The 22,240-nt window shown below is 39.8% G+C and overlaps 1 protein-coding gene across 1 annotated transcript in view; it reads left to right on the top strand.

Annotated features, from left to right (window-relative positions):
- The first annotated feature begins 7,214 nt into the window (after positions 1 to 7,214).
- The window catches only part of LOC114645588 (myoferlin-like), a 131,710-nt gene continuing 116,684 nt past the window's right edge, over positions 7,215 to 22,240 (top strand). Inside the window, exons 1-7 of the mRNA XM_051922601.1 lie at positions 7,215 to 7,314; positions 9,709 to 9,863; positions 10,007 to 10,135; positions 11,493 to 11,555; positions 11,737 to 11,787; positions 17,039 to 17,069; positions 17,868 to 17,983. Coding sequence (XP_051778561.1) covers positions 7,215 to 7,314; positions 9,709 to 9,863; positions 10,007 to 10,135; positions 11,493 to 11,555; positions 11,737 to 11,787; positions 17,039 to 17,069; positions 17,868 to 17,983 — 645 coding nt within the window. The remainder of the gene's footprint in view (positions 7,315 to 9,708; positions 9,864 to 10,006; positions 10,136 to 11,492; positions 11,556 to 11,736; positions 11,788 to 17,038; positions 17,070 to 17,867; positions 17,984 to 22,240) is intronic.

Raw genomic sequence — 22,240 nt, forward strand, 5'->3', positions numbered from 1 at the left:
GAGTAATCGTGTGCCAGGCAGGGCTAATTCTGAGGAGCAAATCGTCTTTCAAAAAGCTGCCATGGAATGCAGAGCAGAGAGCAAAACATGGCTAATCTAAACAGCTGGTAACAGCTTTGATGTTTTTATTAAAAGACTACAGTCAGCATCACAAATACAGCTTTAAAGTGCGTCGCTGACTGTCTACAGTAATTCATTGCTGGAGTATGTGAATTTCCCCTTGGGATTAATAAAGTATCTATCTATCTATCTATCTATCTATCTATCTATCTATCTATCTATCTATCTATCTATCTATCTATCTATCTATCTATCTATCTATCTATCTATCTATCTATCTATCTATCTATCTATCTATCTATCTATCTATCTATCTAATGTTTTTCAAGCTCACTCAGTTCCCAGTCTTAACTGGCAGCATGTGTTGGTGGCATGTCTCTTGCACATAGTAGTAAGAAAAGTCAGTTGGGTACATTCAATCACTCCTGTGTTGTCTGCTGGCATATGCCAGGCGTACTGCCACACACTTTGGTGAAATTTGAAAACAAAAAGCTAATATGCACTTACCTGCTTGAATATTTGAGAACATTCAGTAGTTAATTAAGAAACTTGTATTTACAGGGAGCAATAAATGTAATGATTGGATACGAATCGTCCAGCCCAAATGATTCTACAGATGCTGCTAATCTCAAAACAAGTAAGTTTTAAATATTGTAAATGAAAAGTAGACATAGATAAAGGGTTGGGGTATCATGGGTAACCCGTTTAATGTCCAGAATGAAAAGGAAATCAATCAACCAAAAATCAGAAAGTCTTCACTAGGGATGTGATGGTTCATTATAACTGATACAAGAGAGACAAGGTGGTCCTTGGTCAGAGATCTGGCCGAAAATGATTCCAGACTTCTTGTGGTGTTGTGTGTTGTAGTGGAGGAAGCGGAAAAGGTTGGCCTGACAAAATAAGGTAGGAGGTGATGTCAATAGTCCTTCAGTGAGGCCTACCACATTCTAGGGCAAAGGGAAATTACATTGGAGGTTGTGTCGCAACTAAATTCATCCCTGTAAGTATTTTGGAAACACCTACCATCATATAACACACCAAATGCTCATATGTTTAACAGTATTTTAATGCTATATTCTGGCTCTCACAGACCTGTAACTTCTTCTGTAAGAGGCTCCTCTGTCCTCCACTCGTTACCTGTATTAATGGCACCTGTTTGAACTCGTTATCAATATAAAAGACACCTGTCCACAACCTCAAATAGTCACACTCCAAACTCCACTTAGGCCAAGACCAAAGAGCTGTCAAAGGACACCAGAAACAAAATTGTAGACCTGCACCAGGCTGGGAAGACTGAATCTGCAATAGGTAAGCAGCTTGGTGTGAAGAAATCAACTGTGGGAGCAATTATTAGAAAATGGAAGACACACAAGACCACTGATAATCTCCCTTGATCTGGGGCTCCACGCAAGATCTCACCCCGTGGGGTCAAAATGATCACAAGAATGGTGAGCAAAAATCCCAGAACCACACGGGGGGACCTAGTGAATGACCTGCAGAGAGCTGGGACCAAAGTAACAACGGCTACCATCAGTAACACACTACGCTGCCAAATCCTGCAGTGCCAGACGTGTCCCCCTGCTTAAGCCAGTACATGTGCAGGCCCGTCTGAAGGTTGCTAGAGAGCATTTGGATGATCCAGAAGAGGTTTGGGAGAATGTCATATGGTCAGATGAAACCAAAATAGAACATTTTGGTAAAAACTCTACTCAAATGCTGAGTTGCATCTAAAGAACCATACCTACTGTAAAGCATGGGGGTGGAAACATCATGCTTTGGGGCTGTTTTTCTGCAAAGGGACCAGGACGACTGATCCGTGTAAAGGAAAGAACGAATGGGGCCATGTATCGTCAGATTTTGAGTGAAAACCTCCTTCCATCAGCAAGGGCATTGAAGATGAAACATGGCTGGGTCTTTCAGCATGACAATGATCCCAAACACACCGCCCGGGTAACAAAGGAGTGGCTTCGTAAGAAGAAAATCTTTGGAGGGAGTTGAAAGTCCATGCTGCCCAGCGACAGCCCCAAAACATCACTGCTCTAGAGGAGATCTGCATGGAGGAATGGGCCAAAATACCAGCAACAGTGTGTGAAAACCTTGTGAAGACTTACAGAAAATGTTTGACCTCTGTCATTGCCAACAAAGGGTACATAACAAAGTATTGAGATGAACTTTTGTTATTGACCAAATACTTTTTTTCCACCATAATTTGCAAATAAATTTTTCAAAAGTCAGACAATGTGATTTTCTGGATTTTTTTTTCTCATTTTGTCTCTCATAGTTGAGGTATACCTATGATGAAAATTACAGGCCTCTCTCATCTTTTTAAGTAGAAGAACTTGCACAATTGGTGGCTGACTAAATACTTTTTTGTCCCACTGTACATGTGACAAACATCAATAACACTCGCCACAGGTATGCAGGAACATCGCAAGGTGGTCAGAAGAAAGGACCCACGATCTCTGATTTGCACACATACAAGTTTGACTGGAAACACATTTAAATGGAATTATGTGAAAATAAAATCCACGACTAACAGTAAAAGTGGCAGAGAACTGGCTGAAACATGGCTATCCAATGATAATGCCATTAACAGACATTTGGACGTGAGCCCTGCATATGAAGGCTTGAAAAGAAGAACATGCACATAATAAATAAGACTTTATGACCAGCACCACCCCCACATCCACCTACCCTTCCCTTCTTATTTGCTACATATTGCCTTGGATTCCAGTAAGTCTAATCATTTTCCTCTGATGATGATTCCTGATAGGAGACGAAAGGAATAAAAACTATTTAAGATACAGAATTCATTTTCTACCTTTCCAGCTACAAATTTGCAAACTGTATTACAGACCTTCACTTCCATATATATATATATATATATATATATATATATATTGTGGGGAACAGTCCGGACACAGACAGGTAGACATCGTTGGTTCAAACCCACACACGTTTATTTACAATATTTACAAGTGAAAGCACAGCACACGACCCAATACTCCCCCAAAGTCCAGGCCACACCACAATGCCTTTCTTCAGGTCTGCCTCCACTCCACTCCTCCTGAGCTCTGTCTCTCTGCACTCCCGACTCCAGCCATCGAATGGAGGGAGGCGGCCCTTTTTATCCCCACCCAGATGTGCTCCAGGTGCCTCCCAATGAGCACCAGCTGGCACTCCCTGGTGTGGCCGGGTGTCCCTGGTCTTCTTCCCCCCAGCACTTCTAGGTGTGTCAGAAGTGCTGAGGGCCAGGGCTCCTCAGGCATCGGGGCGCCCCCTGGCGGTAACCACAGGCTCCTATAGGGTTGAGCTTCTAAGCTCTGTTCCTGTGGTCCCCAAAGCCACCAGGGCAAAAAAACAGCACACAGTCCTTTATAAACTTGTTTCTCTCTTTCTCTTTACCACCTCCACTCCTACCTCATGCTTCATCCACTTCCTCCTGACTCTGGCTTCTGGAACTGCTTCCATGTGTCTGGTGATCATCTTCTGGGTGTGGTGGCAGTCCTGCTAAGGAGGACTCAGTCATTCCCCTTGCAACCCCTGGCGGTGGCCACGAGCCCTGGCAGTGTTGAGCTTCCATGCTTCAACCCTGTAGCACTGCAGGGGGACAGCCCTTTGTCATCCTGGGGGAAGTATTGCCCCGTGCAAGCTCCTTCCCTCGGTTCTTCTCTTAACATGACATCACAGCCTTTGCTCAATACTTTGTCAATGCACCTTTGGCAGCAATTACAGCCTCAAGTCTTTTTGAGTATGATGCCACAAGCTTGGCACACCTATCCATGGCCAGTTTCTCCCATTCCTCTTTGCAGCACCTCTCAAGCTCCATCAGGTTGGATGGGAAACGTCGGTGCACAGCCATTTTAAGATCTCTCCAGAGATGTTCAATCGGATTCAAGTCTGGGCTCTGGCTGGGCCACTCAAGGACATTCACAGAGTTGTCCTGAAGCCACTCCTTAGATATCTTGGCTGTGTGCTTAGGGTCGTTGTCCTGCTGAAAGATGAACCGTCGCCCCAGTCTGAGGTCAAGAGCGCTCTGGAGCAGGTTTTCATCCAGGATGTCTCTGTACATTGCTGCAGTCATCTTTCCCTTTATCCTGACTAGTCTCCCAGTTCCTGCCGCTGAAAAACATCCCCACATCATGATGCTGCCACCACCATGCTTCACTGTAGGGATGGTGCCTGGTTTCCTCCAAACGTGACGCCTGGCATTCACACTAAAGAGTTCAATCTTTGTCTCATCAGACCAGAGAATTTTCTTTCTCATGGTCTGAGAGTCCTTCAGGTGCCTTTTGGCAAACTCCAGGTGGGCAGCCATGTGCTTTTTACTAAGGAGTGGCTTCCGTCTGGCCACTCTACCATACAGGCCTGATTGGTGGATTGCTGCAGAGATGGTTGTCCTTCTGGAAGATTCTCCTCTCTCCACAGAGGACCTCTGGAGCTCTGACAGAGTGACCATCGGGTTCTTGGTCACCTCCCTGACTAAGGCCCTTCTCCCCCGATTGCTCAGTTTAGATGGCCGGCCAGCTCTAGGAAGAGTCCTGGTGGTTTCGAACTTCTTACACTTACAGATGATGGAGGCCACTGTGCTCATTGGGACCTTCAAAGCAGCAGAAATTTTTCTGTAACCTTCTCCAGATTTGTGCCTCAAGACAATCCTGTCTCGGAGGTCTACAGACAATTCCTTTGACTTCATGCTTGGTTTGTGCTCTGACATGAATTGTCAACTGTGGGACCTTATATAGACAGGTGTGTGCCTTTCCAAATCATGTCCAATCATCTGAATTTACCACAGGTGGACTCCAATTAAGCTGCAGAAACATCTCAAGGATGATCAGGGGAAACAGGACGCACCTAATCTCAATTTTGAGCTTCATGACAAAGGCTCTGAATACTTATGTACATGTGCTTTCTCAATTTTTTTTATTTTTAATAAATTTGCAAAAACCTCAAGTAAACTTTTTTTCACATTGTCATTATGGGGTGTTATGTGTAGAATTCTGAGGAAGAAAATGAATTTATTCCGTTTTTGACTAAGCCTCTAACATAACAAAATGTGGAAAAAGTGATGCGCTGTGAATACTTTCCGGATGCACTGTATATATATATATATATTATTTAAAAAATCTTGGGACAAGACTTTTTTTTCCTGTGACGAGACGTGATCTTTTGAAGGGAGACACTTTCACATCCCGTGAGACGGTCAAGTCACGCCATACTTACAACCTTTGGAAGCAAGTCCCATGAGGCGGTGACTTTTGCAAATCACGCTCTATTACCACCATTTTCAAACAGGACCATGGTCATCTAACCTCTCAGTGGCTGGAATGCTTTTGGCAGACACACTTCCTAGACTTTGTGCCAAGATATTTAACCATGCCCGGGGCCCCGGAAAAAGACAAAGTAGAACGTTGTAAAGAATTCAAAAATGAAGGCCCAATACACATGCAGAGCAGGTTAGAGATAATGGAAGTAGAAAAATGAGAAAGTCTCAAAAAATGATAGTAAAGATCGCATTAGCACAAACAAATGGAAAATATTACTCAGTGAAATAATGGAACAGCGAAAAGAGATTAAATAGTGTTTCAGGCTGTCTGGGCGATAAGAGAGACAAGGCAGTGACACAAAAGAACAGCTGCTATACAGGCTTTTAAATGTTTGAAGTGCCGTGCGAGATGCAGATCATGTGGCACGGCAGCAGCAGTAAGCCAGCAGATGATCAAACAAAGGGGAGGTAAAAAAAATGTTTTGCTTCCCATTGTATCAGCGTTTAAGAGGGGTTTCGGAGAAGCGACCGCGTCTCCTTGGGGTGCGTTCAGTCCCCCTCTTCACAACGGTGCGGGGGGGAGCTGGGAGGGGAAAGGGTTGGCGAGCAAAGAGAACAGGGGCCAAAGCCCTCTAGTGTATATATATATATATATATATATATATATATATATATATATATATATGTATATATTTATATGTTCACCTTAACAAAAAGACAAATGTCTGTGTGTGTGTGCCTGTGTATCGATGCATCTGACTGATTGCTAGTGTTTGGAAGAAATATAAAAATACAGGAAACATGTAGAAGAACAGTTAAAAACTCAAGAACAATAATAAAAATACTAAATAAGCGTCTAAAAATAAGAACATTGGTTTAATCTGCCTATTATCTTGTCTCTCTTTATATTCCAGCAACAGCAGCATGGTTGAAACGAACTTGTACCTGTTCAGGCCTTGTGAATGAGGTTGATAGCTGTAATGCTAATAACTGATAATTTTGCGTGGTGGGCAATTGATGAGTGAAAATAACGACAGGTTGATGCTTCATTTGGGAAACCAAGGCCCCAATATGACGAGGCTAGACTCACTTAACAAGGCTAATGTGGTAGTGACCACCACTGTGTTTTCCCAGGAAAACACTTTGACTATAAGCAGTGAGTTCAAATAGTGACACCAGGAGGAAGCAGTGAAAATGAGTGGAAAGAAGCTAAATTGGTCATGGAGTGTATGGTGTGTGTACATCTGTGTGAGTGTGTTCACGCTGTGATGCACTGGTGCCATGTCCAAGGATTGTTCCTGACTTGTGCCCTTTGCTTGCTGTGATGGGCTCCAGAACTCTGAGACCCTTTATCGGAAAGTTACAGTATGGTAAAGTGAGGTCTGTGGCTGTTTGGCGTTTTAAATAAATAATCACCGCAGTCGGGTCTTCGTGTTGGGGGGCATGATGGTGTGGCAAGAGAGGTTCCCGTGTGCAATGCGGACACAAACAGACCTGCACTTACTGCAAAGGTGTAGGATCGCCCATGAGCCTAATTGATTCTGGGAGCTGCTTATTGCCACAGCTGTGCCACGTTCCCATTTTAAAAGGGGATGTGGGAAGCGTGAGTGAGAGACAGAAAGAATCGAGAAAGGAAAATGAGAAGAGAACGGAGGTTAAAGGAAGAAAGAGAGAAGAAGGCAGTTAGCGGAAGGAGCCGGTGCGAACAAGTTAAGATAGCGGACTCAGGAGTGAGATTGCAGGCAGCTAGGAAGGAGAGCCCCATTGAGTGGAGCGAGCAACTCTGGGAGCCAGGGTGATACGTGCTAAAAGGAATGACTTGCCGTATGAGATCGATAAAGTAGTGGGGGTCAAAGAGGTTTGGGAGGAAAGTTCCAACATGAGCGCCATGGCCATTGAGGACCCAAGCCTAGGTCTGGAGAGGGAGCCTTACCATAGCCATGGGACGAAAGGGACCCGGACCTGTGGAAGGTTAGCTGCCATCGTCAGTAGGGCGACTCCTCTAACACAAGGCTCATATGGGATAAGCAGAGGACAGTGAGAAAGAAGACACCAGGCTTTTTAATAAGGACAGTTTCCTGCCTGAATTTTAACCTCGTTTTTAATGGATTTATTTATTTTGATTTTAACCTCCATTTCATTTTTGTTTTCATTGGATTATTTATTTATGGAATATCTTGAAGCACTGCACTTTTTGAACACTTGTTTTGTTTGTTTTTCTTTTTTTTTTTTAATAAAAGCACTGATCACTTTCACACAATTCCCTTGCCCCAAGTGTGGTTTGTCCTCATCTGCCAAACTCATCTCAGTTACGATACTGACGGTATCGGGTTCAAGAGGCTCCCATAACAGAAGAGGGAGCAAGGATCCAACCCACACTGTTACCCAAAACAGTTTGTTTACAATTTTACATAGATCAGCCATGCCAGGACTATGTTAGACTCCAAATTCATATGGCAGAAAACTAAAAAACTGTGAAGCACTGTGGGCAGTTCATATCTACATTACATCATCATTCTTCAGTCCTCAATTTGGAAAGCCATACTCATCTGAAGTTCTACTGGTGTACCTACTTTTCTGCATTGTCTGCTTAAATGACACACATACTGTCACATAAACCTCCACTTTAGAGGCACAACAGAAACAGACGTGCAAAATCTGTGGTAGCCTCTAACTTCATCTCCATTGAAGTGTAACTACAGTATTGTTAGCCATCAATAAAGAAAGGAGGAAGTATATAGAAGCAACAGCTTTCATAACTTTCTAACACACGTTTATTTAAAATTACACCAAATTTTCACAAAAGTATTTTTAGGTAGCCACAGTTGTTCAAAAGTCACTCTACCGTAAATTATCTCTCCATTATAAAAGAAAATCTTGAGACGAGACTTTTGCCATGAGATTTTCTCAAGTCCCGCCCTCCTCTCAACCATATTCAAAGACGCACACGGTCCTCTCACCTCTCATTCACGTGAATGCTTTTTACAAACATAGCTCCTGTTCTCTCAGCTCTTTTAAATTTTTACGTTTTCCTCACTTTAATATTCCAAATAAAGAAGACCTATTATGTCCAAATCTTATTGAAGGGTAATCAACCGAAGAAATGAGTACATGGACAATCCTAGCTCAGAGAAACGATGAAGTCAAACGAATTAATTGTCAATCAGTTACACGGCAAATTGGTTAAATGTGTATCAATAGACTATGCTTACAATATCCCGTAGAGTATCTACAACCGTTAACACTGTCCGGTTTTCTGCCTCCCGAATTACAGTTGAAAGAAGGATGTATCCAAGAAAGGTAATGTAGTACATCTTCCGCAGATAACATTAGACAGCAAAGGAGATCTTGATGAGCCATTTGTATTAAAACGTTATCAGTTTCCCATTAGAATAGCTTTTGCAAAGAAAATTAACAAATCACAGAGTCAAACTTTCGAAAAAGTCGGTTTATTTATTAGACAGAAAGAAACAAAATTCACTCTTGGGCAGTTATACGTTGCATTGTCATGATGCAAGTACAAACACAGAATCAAAATTCAATGCGGTATTGACGAATATTTAATTCAAAAAATTGTTTTTCCTAAAATTTTATAGTAAAAGTGTAAGTTTAAAAAGTATTTGTGTGTTAATTTCAAAGCCAAACAGAACGAAACTGTATAATGCAACAAATACCTCTTAATGCAACATGAAACAATTTACTTTCAAATTATTACGTTTTACTCTTTTTTAATATGGTTAATTAATTGCTGTAATGCAATATAGTTCTATTATGCATATGTAACAATTCCCATGAAAATAACAATCTGTTTAAATTGTACATCTGCATCCCCATACATGAGCAGTAGAACCACAAAGAGGCTAGTGAGAAGTGCAGGCAAAGCCCCCTAGTCTTCAAAAAAATACACTGTGCTGCTATACACATCTATACAGTATAGATGTGAGTTATTTATTGGACTATGTTGTAAAAACATTCTACTTCTATTTGCAGAAATTAGTGTAACATTAACATGCAGTGTTAATGTTATCACTATAGTTGGTTGTGCGAATATTTATAACTGGGGAAGAAAACCTGAGAAAACGCAAACTGCAGGACGTTAGTGCTCAGTGCAGGATTCGTACTCTGGAGTCCAGTGCTAACTAATAAAACACCAAATAGTTCAGACTACCCTTAAAATCAGTCACTGGAAAAATGTCAGTGATATGGGTGACTACATTCTTATGTTGGTACAGAAAAAAATCTGTAAAAAAAGGCACTGTACAGAAATAGCAATACTTACTTGCATGTCCTTATCTGCTTGTTAAAGTTGATTGTTCTTATCACATTGGCCTCAACACAAAGTTCTTGGAATCATTCTGGTTATTGTCATCCCTGTAAAACAGATAACACAAATGACGGTGGTGGAGAAGAAGATGTCGATGGAGGGGGTGCTGACCCTGATGATGCTACTGGTCAAGCTGGGAACCAGTTCAAGAAACGGCTTAACAAAAACAGAACAAATCGCCGACTCTTGTCCAAAACAGCTCAGGATTTCCAGGTAACCTCATTTTTAAATTGGAATGTATGGAAGCTAAGACTAAAATTACTTCAAACTGAACCACATAAAGGCATTACACATGCCCAGCTGATGGACATCTGCAATTTTCAAGTGCTCACTTAAATGTTTTATTTCTTTATTAGATCCGTGTCCGTATTATTGAGGGAAAGCATCTACCTGGAAACAACATAAAACCAATGGTTAAAGTTCATGTATGTGGTCAAACTCACAGGACAAGGACTAAGACGGGGAATAATCCATTCTTTAATGAAGTAAGAATTGTAGCCCCTTCTCCAAATAACCAAACTTTGGCCACTATGTCTAACTGAACAGGTCAATCAAGTGACTCAGGGCACAACATTTGGCTTTCTTTCCTCAAAGTGCTTTTCTTCTGAATTTCAGTCTGTTGCTCGGTGTAGTGTGCTTCTTCTGTCTTCATTTTTTAGGTTTAATTCACAGCCTAAGGACATGTTTTTCATTTAACAGATAAATCTTTAATTATCTTTGGAGTCCTTTTTTGAACGTGGCCTTCCCTTATACACATTACTGTGGCTAAGGTTTGAATTGTGAAAGATTAAAAACTCTGAAAGAATGCATGCTAATGGAGGTTCTTAGTGATCATGGCGTACAAATGGATGTGGCCTTATGATAATTAATGAATAAACTGTGCCTTCATTCAAGTCACAGCAGCATTCATGTTCCTGTTTGCCAACCTTCAGCTATCTGTAGTGATAGCGAGGCCTGAATACATTTCAGCTGGTTTTTTTACTTTCTCGTATACGAAGTATAGGGAAAGTATTGTAATCGTCCAAAAATGTGACCTCGAGATTTTGATGAATCTCGACTTTTTAGACCTCCCTGAGTCTGATTTACTTTCTTGTAGGGAAAGTATTCCAATTGTCCAAAAATTCAATGAGTCCAAAAATACTGTTTTTGGAATTATATCTGTGTGTGTGCGTGTGTGTGCATGTGTGTGTCTGTGTGTATGGAAACACGATAACTTGAGTACACTTTCACTTAGGTCAACCAAATTTTGCATACAAGTATTAGGTACAAAACATAGATTTCTATCAACTATTGAGCTATTTCCGCTAACCAGAACTGGTACTTTACCTTTTATTCATGCAGCTGCAGAGTCCAATTTATTCAAATTTACTTTTATAATAATTGTTTAATATATTATTAATTTGATTTAATTTATTGTTGATGGTTCTTTAATGTAAATAATATAAAAATATAATCATTGTCCTGTGGTTTACTCCTCAAATATCCATCCCCATATCTGAGTATACGAGAAAATCTAGGGAGACCACTCCCGATTTTTTGTTATAATTATAAACAAGTGTCATTTCTGAATAGATGTTGACCAGTTGGATGCAATTTTTGTTGAAATGTGAAAAGTCTCTCTTTCACCACCCCAATCAAGCCCTGGTTGCAAAATTAAAGTTTAACAGGATTTTAAATTATATGGAAATTTCTCTGCTAGTTTTGAAAAGTCTACTCTTAAATTAAAACTAGCTCACATTTGTATCCGGCCAGTTTGTGTACTCGTAATTTGTGTGGTGAAGTCTAAAAGAGACTCCATTTTTGCAGCGGTTATAAATAAAACCTTGTTCTTTTTTTTTAAAGCTGTTCTACATCAATGTCAATAAGATTCCATCAGAGCTCTTTGATGAAGACCTGATCATAACTGTAAGACATTTGGCATAGTTTATTTTATTACTTCAAGGAATGTAGCATGTCGTATTATCATACAATTTCACTACTTTAAAATTATTAAAAATAAGACACCTGAAATGTGTGTTTTATTTTAGTGTTTTGATAATTCCTATGTTTTGCCCAGAAAACTGATTTTTTTTTTCTATTGATTTAGGTATATGATTCGGTTTCTTTACGAGCTGACAGCTTCATTGGAGAATTCAAGGTAAATGTTCTGCAATGATTTTGAATGAAGGGGCAATTTCTAAATCTTGTATTTGTATTGTGCTATTTGTCACATTAACACACCAAAGGTAATACTATTAAGTTTTTACTTAATTTGGACTCGCTTTGAATAAAAATGTGAATTACTGTAGTACACTCTTAAAAATTAAAGGTGCCAGATTGGTTCTTCAGAGCGATGCCATAGAGGAACCATTTATTGTTTCCCAAAAGAATCACAAAAGAACATTTACTTATTTAGAGCTGTAACAGGGTCCATACAGTAAACAGTGTGAGATATGGCCGGCCATTCATCCCGGCCAATACCCCCAGGCCGCTAGATGGAGTACTCCTTGCAACGTGGAGATGCCCCAAATTCCAGCAGGGCATCATGGACTATGGAGTTTTAATACACAGCCCTGCTGGATAACGGCAGGGCCGCCAGGAGTTGCTGCAGGGAGGCCCAGAGATTTATATTTTCCATATAGCCTGGAAGCATTTCCAACTCACGGAAATGGAAGAAATGATATACTTTCGGGCTGAAGAAAAAGAGAAGTTTTTGCCTGACCCGGAAGTGACAGAAAGTCACATGGACTGAGGGACAAACACTTCCGGGTCATGGACTATAAAAGGACCATGGGAAATCCCAGACAGTGAGCTGAGTTGGGAGGCAAGGTGGCTAAGCGTCTGGGAGTGGAGGATTGTGATTATAGTGGATTATTGATTTATATGAGTGTTGTGGAGAGGAGGGTGCTCTGTGCACATTATAATTATAATAAATTCAATATTTGGACTTTTATCTGGTGTCTGACGTCTGGTCTGAGGGTCAAGGGGTCGACAGAGCCTTAATCTGTCACAACAGCCATGAACAGATGGTATCAAATTTGTGAAATACAAGCGTCTCATGATTTTTAAACACAGGCTAAGTCAGAGTTTTCTTAATCTGTTAGTGTCCTGCTAGGTAGCCCACCATACATTAAAGATTTCAGTTTTTTCTACATATTAGGAAGTTTTTCTAAGCACAAAGAACTGACTTCTTATGCAGAAAACCCATCTCAGAATGAAATGGTGCTTTGTCAAGCAATGGGGCTATGAAGACCCCCACAATCCCGTAAAGAACCATAAAATGCCATTAAAGCACCAGTATTTTTAAGAGTGTACCAAAACACAAATTTTCAGAGATTACTACCTGGAGATAGCAAAGAAGTTTATGTTGTTCTTTCCTGGGTGGCCAGTCAATCGAAAGGCTTCTTAAGCTGCAGAGTATCTGCCTGAATGCGATACATTTCAAGTGACTGATAGCTTCAGCTCCACACAGTCTCATTTACACCTATAAATATTTTATAGTGAACTTCAAATAAGAACAGTTGGTAAGGACCAGAGTTCCCAAAAAATCTAGTTACTATAGTGGCTGACAGTTATAGAAAAAGCTAAAAGAAATGTTTTTAACCCCATAAGATTACATTTAGCTGACAACAGAAGGAAAAAATAAATAAATAGCAACATGGTTTTTAGGACTTTATAAGTCTGGCAAATAATTGCTGAATTTAAAAGAAAGCAGTGGTTACAAATATTTTAGGAGGGTTAATATTTAAACATTACACATTAAAAAAAATATAGAACAAATATGGCTGTATGGAGGCACCATGTTTTTTCTACAATTGTTCACAGGTCTTTCATAAAATGCAAGAATAATGTGATATGTATTACATGTAGTATTCAGTGCTATTTATATCATACTTACTGTATCAATGGTAGGCATTGTGATGGATGGCCGGGGCCCATGCCTGGCCAGGACGCCCCTGCAACATATGTACCAGGGGGGACAAGGATGGGAAATCCAGTATGTCCCCCTGGACGCTAGATGGCAGCCTTCCTGAGTTGCAGCGGTGCCTCGGACTCCCCCAGGGTTTCATGGGGGTTGGAGTTCTGTGCAGCCCTTTTGGGTTGCGCAGGCGCCGCCAGGGGGTGCTGCAGTAGGAGCTGCTGGCCCCTTTTGGGCACTGGTTTCGCCACACACGGAAGTGCAGCCGGATGTTGGCAATCAAGCACCTGGAGCACTTCCGGGTGGGCCATAAAAGGAGCCAGCGACCACCACTCAGGAGCCGGAGTCGGGTGGAGGAGGACAAGCTTGCCTGGGAGGAAACGTGGTAGAAGAGAGGAGTGTTTTGGTGTTTTGAGTTTGTGCTTGGGACTGTGTTGAGCCTGTGGGGTTCATGGGGATGACGTGCCCCACTGGTGAAAAAAAATAAATATTTGTTTTATTTTACACGTGCCTTCGGGTGAATCTGTGTCTGGTCGGGCGCATATATAGCACCTTATTACAGCATACATTTTGAATCAGTGAAAGATATTTTTTGTTTGTTTACTAGGGGGCTTTGCCCCCTGCTTGCTTCGCTCACCAACCCGCCCCCCCCCCCCACCTGCACTACGCATCGTTGTGAAGAGGGGGGCTGAACACACCCCAAGGAGATGAAGTCACCCCTCCGAAACCCCGGTGATACAATGGGAAACAAATTGTTTTTTTTTTTTTTTACCTCCTCTTTGTTCGATCAGCTGCTGGCTTACTGCTGCTGCTGCCATGCTGTGTGATCTGCATTTCATGCGGTGTTTCCAACGTTTAAAAGCCTGTACAGCAGCTGTCGTTTTGTGTCACTGCCTTGTTTCTCTCCTCCTCCAGACATCCTCAAATACTATTCAATCTCTTTTTGATGTTCTGTTATTTCACGAGTTATATTTTCTGTTTGTTTGCGCTAATGCGATCTTTACTATCATTTTTTTGAGACTTTCAAATTTTCCTACTTCCATTATCTCTAACCTGCTCTGAATGTGTATCGCACCTACATTTTTGAATTCTTTACGACATTCTACTTTATCATCTACTCTTAGTCTTTTTCTGGCCCCGGATGTGGTTAAATCTCTTGGCACAAAGTCTCGTCTCGCGGGACGTGAAAGTGTCTTTCTGAGAAGGTCGCGTCTCTTCTCTCTGTGCAGGTCTCATCTCGTCCCAAGTTTTTTTTTATATAATAGAGAGATATTTATTGCTATGTTAACCGTCCTCCCAGACTGCACTGTTTCTTTTGTATTTAAAACCAACACTGTTTGTTCCATCAGGATCTTAGACATTGTAAGATGTTCACACATTATAAGAGCCATGCAGTGCTGTTATAACTACAGTCACTTCCTAAATATGTATTACAAAATGTTTTGCTTCCTGAATATTTTTTAATTTCTCATTTTATTTATTTATTTGTTTTTTCTGCACTGATGGTTCAGAAGCCTTTCTTTTTTGCTTCAGGTTTTTTATATATTGTTTCACATGGCATTTGATGGCGTTACCTGATAATGTGCTATGTACTGTATGTGGGTATGTTACTTAATTAAACACTTGCTCAAATTGTAAACTGTTAACGTTTGACTTTACAAAGAAATCAAATAATGGATGTGTTACAATAATAACAGACCAAGTCTCGTGCCGCCAAATTGATTGGTACTTACCTTACCTGCATCACAGTATATTTTAAAATGTCCAAAAGCAGTTATGTGGCTAGTTAATCAAAGCCTAGCATCACTGTTGCTAACCTGGTCCGACAGAGAGTAAGATTCTGATTTTAATTAACTGTCTAGAGTTGAAACGTCTCCTAGAAGATCCCTATTAACAAATGTGTGTCGCGTCTGCAGAGTGCTCTTTGCACATGTTAAAAATAAGCATGTTGTAATGGCAAAACCTTTCTGTAACATCAGATTATTTATTGGCATTTGAAGACATTAGTGGATTAGTGGTAAAAGTGAACGATTCCTTGTCACCGGTGCTGTGTCTGCTGTCTGTTGTTTAGTTACGATTATAGTATAGGAATCAATGTAAGGTTAAAAGAACTAGCAACTAAGTTTGTGAAACTATGAAATGCAAAATATGCATTTTAAGTAAATGGCGTGTCACACCCTGTCAAAAACAGGTGAGAGGACCTGCCGTTAAGAGAGTCGATAAAGAGATGCAGATTTCAGTGCTCAAAATAGCCAAATCGAAAAATGTGCCTAACTACACCAGAAGAAGGCTGCAGAGCATCCATTTTCTGACTGCACGCCTAAAAGCATAACGAAAAGAAGTGAGCATTACTGTTGTGAAAAGAGTAGACTCGACACACTTAAAAAGGTTTGGGGCAGCCACCCGTTTATTATCCCTGGCTGCAATGGCTTTCATTTTTAAGACAGAAGTGTCTTTGTTGGAGTCCAGACATGAACTGCTTGAAGTTTGGGAAGATTTTAAGTTTGGCGGTTTTGTGGGAAGACCAGAAGTGATGTAGGGGAACTGGAAGTGACTGTCTTCTGACGTCGTCATAGGTGCCAGAACCAGAGGTAACCTCAGCCTAGCCGCCAGAACTGGAAGTAATGTTGTCTCAGGCACGGGAACCGGAAGTGACATTGTTAATGATGGGTCAGACAGGTCTTCCTGCAGCTGATCTGCTGAGATATCAGGAGATCCCCTGGCCTGGCATGGAATTACCTTTACTTAGTCCATAAAACGTCCTCTTACTCACACATGTGTGACACTGTCTATTTGGAAATGCAAACATGCCATGCTAGAATATAGCCACAATATTTTAACACATTGTATAGATGTAGACCACAATGCTTACTTTTCTAAACACTATGTTCTATTTTTATACTGAATAGTGATGGCAACAGACAATATGACAAAAAGATCATAGCAGACAGAAGAACTTCTCAAATCTTCTGTTGCTGTGCTCATTACAATGTACAAATGAATCATTACGCACAGTTACCTTGTGCTGCTGAGCTCCTGAATAGATAACTACTTTTAGCTTTGTATTTTCTTTCAGCCTCACATCTTTTATTCAGTTTGTTTTTTTCAGCTTTCTCAGTTTAAATTTCACAGACTGCATGAATTTGGGACTGGTGTTTTAGGAAGAGGCCATGTGGGTGCAGCATTTGCAGGGTAGGATTTCACTGCTGTTCACTACAAATCTATGAACAAGTTGTCCCCAGACATCTATTGTCATTTGAGAATCATGTCTGGCCAGACTAGCCAAAGCTAAACAAAAGAGTGACAGATTTAGGTCTATAATGTATACATAATCTCTGCACATATTATATGCTGTTTATGTTTTATTGTATGTTAGTTTCTATTTTATTTCATTTACATTATATTTGTAAATGTACACAATGCTAAGTACATATAAATATATGTGAACTGTAAGCTGAATTTAATTAAAATACTTGATTTTTTTATGCAGATAGATGTGGGCTATGTTTATGAAGAACCAGGTATGCATCTCTTTATTTTTAATAAACCTCTGCTAAAATAATTACAGTCATTACTAGTTAATGATACGACCAATAAAAAGAACATGCCATTCTTTTTTTCTGGGTGGCATAGATAAGTAAATGCAAAGTGCAAAGAAACCTCACAGGATTAGTTAGGTGAACATTCAAAAATTGGACAAGATTTTTATGATTTTTTTTTTTTTTGCTAAGAACTCTTTTATTTGTAAAACCTCAGAGGGATGTTTACTGCAGCCCCACATCCCTTACATCAGAACTAATCAATTGATGCATGACACAAAGAATGGAATTATCAAAATTATGGCAAGCAACAAAAAATAATTGAATTTAATTTTCATAGAAAGAAAAGGTGAGAAGATTACCCAGAAAAAAAAAATGTTTCACCTGCAGAAAATTGAAATTAATAAACCTGTTATATAGAGTTTATACTATACATATTTACATGTAAGCTCATCCATTTTTCCACTCTGTCAGCCACAAACCACTTTCTGTAATGCAATTCATTTTCACTAAGGGAGTGAATTCATCCTGGCAGCCTTTCACTTCAAGGCACACATTGTGGTAAAAATAAATGGAACTTAACAACTAAACAAAATTGTACAAACGACTCAGAAAGCATGCAGACATTACACAGGAGTGGTAGACCATCTAACCAATTCACTTGATTTATATTCATAAGAACCCTGGGTTTAAAACAGAAATATCTTTAACATGATTTGTTAAAGCTAAAAATAGCAAATATGACTTTTATTATCTGTAACAATTGTATCTTCTTCAAAGGGCATGCATGCATGAGAAAATGGTTGGTTCTCAATGATCCCGAAGATACCAGTTCAAGTGGAAAAGGATACCTCAGAGCAAGCTTATTTGTTGTTGAAACTGGAGATGAACCACCGGTAATACTACTACTACTACTGCTACTACTACTACTACTACTACTACTAATAATAATAATAATAATATCTCTATTATAAGGCGTGATAACAGCGTGTTGCTGGGTGAAACAAGACATTAGACAATTTTTTTTTTATCTTTAAACAGTAGCTGTTCTCTTTTTCTATTTCTAGACTTCAGAGACACAAAAAAGTGCTCAGTCAGCATATAAAATAATGAATGTCCTGAGTGGGGCTTCTCTTAAATATAAGAATCATTCAGGCAAAGCTCTCTTAAATTTGTTGAGTATAAGCTAACAACCCTTCTGCCCTTTCCATCTTTGTAGGGCTCTAGAGTCACTTAGAATTCTCAAATCTCTTTATTATAATAAAAAAATCTTGGGTCGAGATGTAATCTTCTTGGAAAGACACTTTGACGTCCTGCGAGACTAGACTTTACAACCTTTGGAAGCAAGACCTGTGAGACACTTTTGCACATCGCGCCCTACTTACAAACAATTTAAAACAAGATCACGGACATCTAACCTCTCAGTTGTTGGAATGCTTTTGGCAGACACACTTCATGTGCTCCCAGCTCTTAACATTTTTTATACATTCTAGAATAAGTGAAGAAGAAAGAGCAGCTATGTGCAAATTCTGAAAATAAGGAAAGTAATAATCAGCCCGGACCAAGTGGAATTGGAAACCTCGTAGGTCCAATCGGGGTCAGAAATAAAAGACTTCATAAAGAGGTTCAAAAACATTGGCACGATGCACATGCAGAGCTGGTTAGAGATTATGAAAGCAGTGGAATTCGAAAGGCTCAAAAAAAACGTTGGCGCGATACGCATGCAGAGCAAGTTACAGATTATGAAAGTAGTAAATTTCGAAAGTATCAAAAAAAGGAAGTAAAGATCACATTTGCACAAACAAATGGAAATTATTACTCAGTGAAATAACAGAACAGCAAAAAGAGATCGAATATAAGTGATATGTCAGAAGTATGTACATATTTTAAGTCTTTAAAGTTTACGTCGAAGACTTGTAGATCGATAATAATAATAATAATAATTCATTACATTTATATAGCGCTTTTCTCAGTACTCAAAGCGCTAGATATAATCCGTGTTGCAATCAGGGAAAACTAGTGTTGCCTCCCAATGAAGAGGTGTATCCGCGAGAATTAAAAGATTTGTTGTTTGGTGAAAGTGAAATCCACAAACACTACAGTTAAAATATCTGAGTGTACAATAATCTTTTTGCGTTCACATCATTCAATGCTCATAACGTAGATTTACACAATAACGGACCATATGCTATGAGAATCTGTGGTCCCGCAACAATTAAAGTTTTGAAGAAACCACAGTTTGGTCAGGTGTATATTTATGATCACGGAGAAGTGATGCAATATAGAATTGAAAGAGTATGTAACAATTCCCATGAAAATAACAATCTGTTTAAATTGTATATCCAGATAACCAAACCCAGGGGTGGGCGAGCGAAGCGCGCAGGGGGCAGAGCCTCTAGTACTTCTTTAAATGTTTCTCCTGTGGTCTCAAGTTTCTTTACCCAAAGAAGCAGAATGAACTGTGACAAAACCACCTATAAGTTAGTCAAAAATAAACTGAACATTGGATACTGTACAACAAGGTAATTCCATTTGTCAGTTTTGAATGATCATGGAATTTTAGTTCCAAGGCGTCACAACTAAGATGTACGTCATTAAGAGGAGCAAGGCCGAAGCCTGCAGGCAGAGCACTCAAGTGCTTTAATGAGGTAGGTACTTTCCCTACCTACAATTCCAATGCCTCATTTTGCAGTGTTTGTGCCCCACACTCCTGCATAAAAACTTTATTTTTTAAACCACGTTAACAGAGGGCTTATCAGCTTTTTAACAATAATATGATATACAACAGCTGCATGGGATCTCACCAGTATTCTGTCATCCTCTTCAACTCCGTTAAAGAGAAGTATGGAGTGTGGAAGAGAAGTCAGGAGAAGTGTGTGAGCTTATGTTGAGAGTGCCTTTGTACGACATGACTCACATTAATGTTAATTGTTAATTTTTAACGTGTTCTTCTGAGGACCTGGCTGTCAATGATAAGAATGCATGAATTGTAAAACCTCACCTTTCAATTTATTTGCTATATGTGTAACAGAAACGTAATGCTGGGAAATTCCTTAGAATTTAACTGTGACTACTCTCTATCAGCCAATCAGTGACCTGAACTGAATCTTGACACTTTAATGTTGCTCTTGAATGACAAGAAACCAAACTGTCCATTCTGTGAAATACTCAAGAGAGCATTTGGTGAAACTGTTTGATATTTGATTTGTTTGTATCTAGTCCAAACATAAAAGCTTGCTTGTTGTGTCTTTGCTTTTTGTAAATTTCTGTTTTGGTAAGCATCTTCCAGAAGAGACTGTCTGTTTTGGTGAGCAGAGACTGAAACCAGATTGATGAGCCTGGATGCAGAAGAAGCTAACACTAAAATTTATAAATGTAGCGTGATCTTTTTAGTTAGCCAATAAAAGGTGTCATTTTGCTTGGCTTTTCTCTACATTCATAATGGCTAACACGGTACAACACCCTAGTACTATAAATGTAGCATGCAAAGACCACAATACCTTCACACATAAAAGGGTGCTGAACCACTCTTTGTTAGGGTGTCATGGCCTGCTTGAGTGTCCTCACCAGTCTCTGGATCTCAAAGTTTCCTGAGTTTTAAAATAAAACAAAAAACATAAGATCAAGCCTTGCGGTAAGGAGACCTGGGTTCACTTCCCGGCTCTTCCCTGCGTGGAGTTTGCATGCTGTCCCCGTGTCTGTGTGGGTTTCTGCCAGGTGGTCCGCTTTCCTCCCACAGTCCAAAGACATGCAGGTTAGGTGCATTGGCGATCCTAAATTGTCCCTAGTGTGTGCTTGGTGTGTGTATGTGCCCTGCAGTGGGCTGGCGCCCTGCCTGGGATTTGTTCCTGCCTTGCGCCCTGTGCTGGCTGGGATTGGCTCCAGCAGATCCCCGTGACCCTGTGCTAGGATATAATGGGTTGGGACTGACTGACAAAAGATCAAATTATTGTGACTTTTTTTTGAGATAATAGCACTACTCATATGAAAATGTTTGTATTCGAAAACTTGCACTATTGACATAAAATGTAACTTTTAAGGGGGACAAATGACTTGTGATATCACATCAAAATGTCACAATCACTTGAAATATCATAATTATCACTATATAAACACATGTACTATCTGTCTATACCCCCAAAACTTAAATTTCTTGATTATTGATTCTAAACTAGGCTGGTGCAAGAGTGAGTGCGTATTAATGTGTCCTGTGATGGACTTGCACACCTTTTAAGGCTGCTTTTTGCCTTGGGCCCACTGCAGTCTTTGACTCTATAATTGAAATAAGAAGTGGAAAATGAGGATTTACATATTGGTATCATATTAATAGGGAGGCATAGTGGTTATCACTGCTGCTTCAGGCAACCAAGGATGTGAGTATGAATTTACTCTTGATCTCTGTTCGTGTGAAGTGTTCTTCTTCTCCTTTCACCAAGTAGTCTGGTATCCTTCTACATTCTAAAGACATCTGCTAAGTGAAACAGTTCTGATTTGATATTAAATACCAAGAATACAGTTATTTGGGAATTAGTCTCAAATGGTAAGCAGTTGTTCCCAGTTGATTTCTTTTATGAAGATGGTAGCCTTAGCCAGATGTTACATAGTTGTAGCCACTGCCTGAACAGTCACGTATGTGCAGTCTCAGAATGCAGGATCTGAGGAGTTATGTAGAGCCAAAAGTCTGTTGTGGCACAGGACTAGATAGAGTAGATACACTAAACGCATAGTGGATCACGCTGGCTGTTTTTAAATGACATGCCAATTAGGTTCTCTAGATGTTCTTCTCCCTTTTGCAGACATGCTTCCACATCGGTCTGTGAATGAGACGGTGACAACATCTGCAGTATGGTTCAGTACCGCTATTCTTCAAATTCGGTATTGTTCAAATTCACTGTACAAGAAGTCAGTGACACGATTTAGTGTAAGGCATCGGTAAACACGTTTGGTAAGGAGATGAACTTCAGCAAATTTTTGTACATTCAAATTCTTCTTTTATCTCATTGTGTGATCATTACTCTTGGCTTTCACTGTAAAAATACTATAGTGTGTTTAGAATGCCTTTGTGAAAATTCTGTATACAATCATATAAAATCTTTCTTTAATATTCACTTTACAAATTATACACACCAAAATATATTTTTAAGTGTTTTTTC

The sequence above is a fragment of the Erpetoichthys calabaricus genome, chromosome 2 (genome assembly GCF_900747795.2).
Source record: "Erpetoichthys calabaricus chromosome 2, fErpCal1.3, whole genome shotgun sequence".
Taxonomy (NCBI): Eukaryota; Metazoa; Chordata; class Cladistia; order Polypteriformes; family Polypteridae; genus Erpetoichthys; species Erpetoichthys calabaricus.